The following is a 5,000-nucleotide window of genomic DNA, read 5'->3' on the forward strand; positions in this document are numbered from 1 at the left end:
TATATTATATACACACACCTACATAAATGCACATACCTCACCGCCACCACTATCACCACCTCCTGCCACTACCCCTCCCCTTCCACTATAAGTACTACACCTGAAACCAATTATATTGGTACTAATAGTACTATTTTTACTAGTAATATTATTATTATTACTGCTACTACCAGTTTTACTATTGTCATCGTTAATCGTCATTGCGTTATCGTTATAATTTTTATTATCATCATTATCTTTATAATTTTTTGCATAATTATTATCTTTATGATTACTTGCATAATCATATTTATCTTTATTAATCGTCATCATTGTAATTATCATCAAAATTCATATTGTTTTTTTTGTTAATTTTTTTTTTTTTTTTTTTTTTTTTTCTTAATTATTATTGTTATTATTAATTTTTTTGTTAGTGTTTGCATTATTTGTATTTTTACTCATATTATTATTGTTATTATGATTATCATTATTAATTGAAAGTTGATTCTGTCAGTGGCTATTCTTTACTTGTCTTTTTCTTCATGTCTTTGTTTTGATATGGCATTAATATATGGTATTTATTATTAATATATGGTTTTTAATTTATTATTATTTTTTTTTTTACTTTCTTCTCAGTTTTAGTTTACCTCTTTTATATATTTTATCCTAATGCCTAAGTATCAGCTAATATAACTAAAAACCATTTACCAGCTTAGTGCAACTGGAGTGCTCATTTTCATCCCATGTAAATACTGATTAAGTCCTGATCTGTTGCAAAGTCAGCATGTCACGCAGAAAGATGATTGAGAAGAGAACATGAGGGCATAATATGTGTTCCTGGGGAGATGACCATTCTTAGCAGGGCCTGACCTACATACCTTGGAAGCATTGAGTTAAAGGCACTGTGTAAGAGTTGGCAAGAGTTTTGTTTCACCCAGTACAAATGAATGTTTTAATTCACTGATTTTGATATTGTTCTTTAGTTTTACATGTTATCAGAATGCCAATCCAATCAGTGGTTCCTACTTATTTGGACCCATTGTAGTGAAGAAAGTTGTTGCAGTAAAATGAGCAAGTTTCATTAATTAGAAAGTGAATATGACCACATATGAAGTGTCTATGAAAACACATGTATTAGAATAAACCAAAATCTGTGTTAATAAGGGGGTTTAAGCATTGCTTTATTTAGTTCTTGCTCTAGAATTATTATCAGTAGTTTTTAGTTCATTTTGTTCTTGATAATTTCAATTATTATATTTCTATGTATATTTGTAGGAAACCTGTTTCTTCCCACAGTTATTTCCTTACATACTTCCTTGTAAGGGCTACATGGTTAATTATTGCATTAGAACTATTTATTAAAGTAAATATTTTCTTAGTTTTGTTGGATAGGATGATGATTATGATAATTATCATTTGCATCATCATCGCCATCACCATCACCACCATCACCACCATCACCATCACCATCACCATCACCATCATCACCACCATTACCATTACCATTACCATTACTATTACTATTACTATTACTATTACTATTACTATTACTATTACTGTTACTAATTACTATTGTTATTATTATTGTTATTGTTGTAGTTATCATTGTGATTATAGTTTGTTTTCTTGATCCAATAAGGGATTAGTTTATCTAGGTATCTTTGTTCTATGAGAGATGATGTGATGTTCTAAAATACAAAGTAAGAAAGATTTTTCTGCTTTTTATGTTAGATGATTTTTTTTTAACTTGTATACAAAACTGCCTACCCTAGTCATCTGTGTCTGAGATGGAGAAGAAGAAGGAACGGCTGATGATGCTGTCAATGAAGCGCAAACAGGAGCAAGAGGAGGCCAGACGAAGGAAAGAAATGGAAGCACAAGAAAGAAAGGATGCAGAGAAGTTGAAAGAAGAAGAAAAACAGCGGAAGAAAGAGGAAGAGAAAGCCCGACGAGAAGTAATACTTGAGAGATACAAGATTAAAAAGGCCATGGAGGAGGCAGAGAAAGAGGTACAAAAAGCACATACAGATATATGAAAATAGATTGGTTTGATGGAATATAGAATATGAATGCGTATTTGTTCTGGTACCACTGATCATTGATGTCTTAATAGAACTGGTGCACAATGAGCTTAAATCCTCTTACTAAAATAAACTTAAAAATATTTCATAAAGTATTTATAGAACTATACCATGAAATATTTCTGGTATCAGAAAGTCTCTTGATACACAAATGCATGATAAAATTTGTAATTGCTTTGCTTAGCATGCTGTGCATTGATGTCGTTAACACTTAGATCATTTAAAAAAATCTACATATCTGAAACATCCCAATGCATTTCTAATTGTCATATTTGGTGTACACAGGGTCGCTATTATGAACCCCCTCCTGGCTTCAACTTAGACCCACCAAGTTCAGCTCCAGGGAAACAGTCTGTGCGTATGAGAAATAAGCCAGCAGGGAGCAAACCCCGACCCAAGACAATGGCTCATGCGCCCTCTGCTTCAGACAGTGCAGACAGAGTTCTCTCACCTAGCCAGGGAAAGAGAGGAAGCACCCATAACATAGCTGGGGGTAGGTGTATGAATAATTTTACTGCCTCCTCTGCTACTTTAGTGCAATTTGAGAATTCAGTTGATATTCTAAAGGCTTTCAAAAGTTAGTGGAAAAGGGTAAGTTTAAAGATGTGTTGTTACTACCACTAGCACTAGCATGCAAGCATGATTGTTATAGTGACTAAAAGTCTTCATTTTACAAAACCTTTTCAATAGTTCATGATTGTTAAAATTGATTCTTGCAAACTAAATATTTCAGAAGCCTTTATCTAGGATAATTGTGCAGTGATCTTTTTATAAAGCACAGTGTATAGCAGTGTTGATCTAAGCTTGTTGGAGAGTATTGCAAACTGCTTCTACAGCTTTATTAGGCCCTTCATCCACTGTGATGCACTAGACATTCTGTCCTATCTTACCTTTCACTGGATGAATAGCCAAAAATCTCAAGCCATGTATTAGGGAAGGCCAGCACTTTGGCATGGCTTGTCGTGTGCACCTGCACATTTGCTTATGTGTGGTGTTGTGTGTGCGTGTTGTAGAAGTTGGGAGGAGAGGCGAGAGCAGCGGCCATGGCAGCATGAGAAAGAGCAGCGGGCGTTGGGGGTCGTCACACTCCCTCTCACGTGCAGCTGGGTCTCGTGGCTCTTCCAACAGTTTAGCTGGAGGTAACCCTATTCTATTGATTGTAAATAATGTTGCCCTTTTCTTTTTTTCATCTCACCCCTCTGCTTTTCATTATTTTAAAATTTAATTTTTATTTTAAGTCAGTAGATCAGAAGTATGAAATTTAGATTGAAGCACGTTATCCACTTTTGGGTAAATGTGTAAAAATCAGTAATTCTTGACATCATTCCTTGACCTAGATGAGAAATTGATTGTATTGAATGCTATTATAATTTTTAATGGTCTTGGAAATGGTGTAATTAACTGATATTGATAGCTTTAGTAATATTAATTGATGTTGTTCTTACATATGGTTTGCTTAGTTTTAATGCTACATCTGCAAAAGGTACTCATAAGAGTTTCATGAAATACCCATTCTATTTGGCATTATATTATATATGAAGCTCTTCGTTATTCCATTATGGCCAAATGTCAAGAATAGATGCCATGTCCAATATTTGTTTTTTTCTTATTAATCATCTTTACATATAATGGCTCCTCAAGTGTTTAATTACCAAGGAGTGTATTACTAGTCTTAGCTGTCTCACCTGTTTACCCTTTTCCCTGATTTTGGATTTTTTTGATTCTTATTCTTTATTGCTGTTAGTAGACCCAAACCTTGTTTTAACGTATAAAAGGTGGGGAGCATTGTGAGTATAGTGTGGAAAGGCCCACCTCGTTTGCAGTCCATGCCTCTGCCTAGCATTTGCTTACATGGTGGATGAGAGTCAGTGGGGTGGTTGTGAGTGTGGTGTGGCAAGGCCCACCTAGCAAATCTATTTTTGATAACATTAAAACAATCACTAAGTCAATGATTTTAATAACGACATCAATATTAATAACATTAGGAAACTCACGGAAAGAGGAAATTAGGTGTAATCAATAGGGCCTACTCATTGGCTTTTTGGTGTCTAAGCACTTGAAGAACCATTTATGTGCTAACAAAATTTACAAAAGAAAACTACAGTAAAGACTGTGATTACCCAGCAGCAATGGGTTTGATGTCCTGTTCAGCTGGACTGAGTACCCTTTGTATGGACAACTCTCTGCTATATTTTTGTACCTGTTTTGAATTCCTTATGGCGGTCACATGCCTCTATCCCCACCAAATAGACTATCCCAGCACGACCCGCACTCTGGAACGAGGCCACACAGGCAGACGTCCCACCTCAGTTATTGGTTACTCCTCAATCGCCCGTGGGGGAGAATCCAGGAAAGATTCACGTAGGTTTTAATTTAATGTGTGCTTTGCATGTATTATAAAGCAAGTTTGATTTTATGAAGAAATTAATCTATTGATTGGGAGAAGCAACTGTCTTTGAACTTTCCAAATTTATTGCTGTCCCAGTCAAAAGAAAAGAAAAGAAAAATTATGTCATTCATATTATTTCAAAATAGTGTAAGAGCTAAATGTAATGTGTATAAGCTACAAATGGTACTGCCCCACATAACAGTTTATGGGTCACAAGGAAATGGCCTTAATTACCATGAAGGATACCATGTACACGAGGCACGTCGACCAAGCCTGGCTCTGGAAGGTTCTAGAATGAGGCGTGGCTCAGCCTCTAGCAGCTATGGGGGACCCTCTTCGGGATACAGAAAATATCGATCCACAGGCAATCTGAGTGGTAAGCCTCCCCCTCCAGAAGGCAGAGAGCCAATCCAAGTTACTGGTGGTGGTGGCTAACCCATTACCCAACTTTAATGTAGAATTATCCAACTGCTATTCTGGTGGTGGTTTCAATTAATGATTTGATTAAATGTAAGGTTGTAATTTACTAACTTGGTGTGAATTCTCTACAA

General features: G+C 35.5%; 1 protein-coding gene across 13 annotated transcripts in view; it reads left to right on the forward strand.

Annotated features, from left to right (window-relative positions):
• Positions 1–5,000, forward strand: part of LOC125034532 — a 133,534-nt gene that overhangs the window by 113,867 nt on the left and 14,667 nt on the right. For 9 of the 13 annotated variants that reach the window (XM_047626390.1, XM_047626385.1, XM_047626383.1 and 6 more), the window contains 5 exons: positions 1,752–1,988; positions 2,346–2,553; positions 3,074–3,199; positions 4,311–4,421; positions 4,652–4,825. In XM_047626390.1, the coding sequence (XP_047482346.1) occupies positions 1,752–1,988; positions 2,346–2,553; positions 3,074–3,199; positions 4,311–4,421; positions 4,652–4,825 (856 nt within the window). The remainder of the gene's footprint in view (positions 1–1,751; positions 1,989–2,345; positions 2,554–3,073; positions 3,200–4,310; positions 4,422–4,651; positions 4,826–5,000) is intronic. The other 4 variants (XM_047626384.1, XM_047626387.1, XM_047626391.1 and 1 more) reach the window with 4 other exon arrangements.

The sequence above is a fragment of the Penaeus chinensis genome, chromosome 18, assembly GCF_019202785.1.
Source record: "Penaeus chinensis breed Huanghai No. 1 chromosome 18, ASM1920278v2, whole genome shotgun sequence".
In the NCBI taxonomy this organism is placed as follows: domain Eukaryota; kingdom Metazoa; phylum Arthropoda; class Malacostraca; order Decapoda; family Penaeidae; genus Penaeus; species Penaeus chinensis.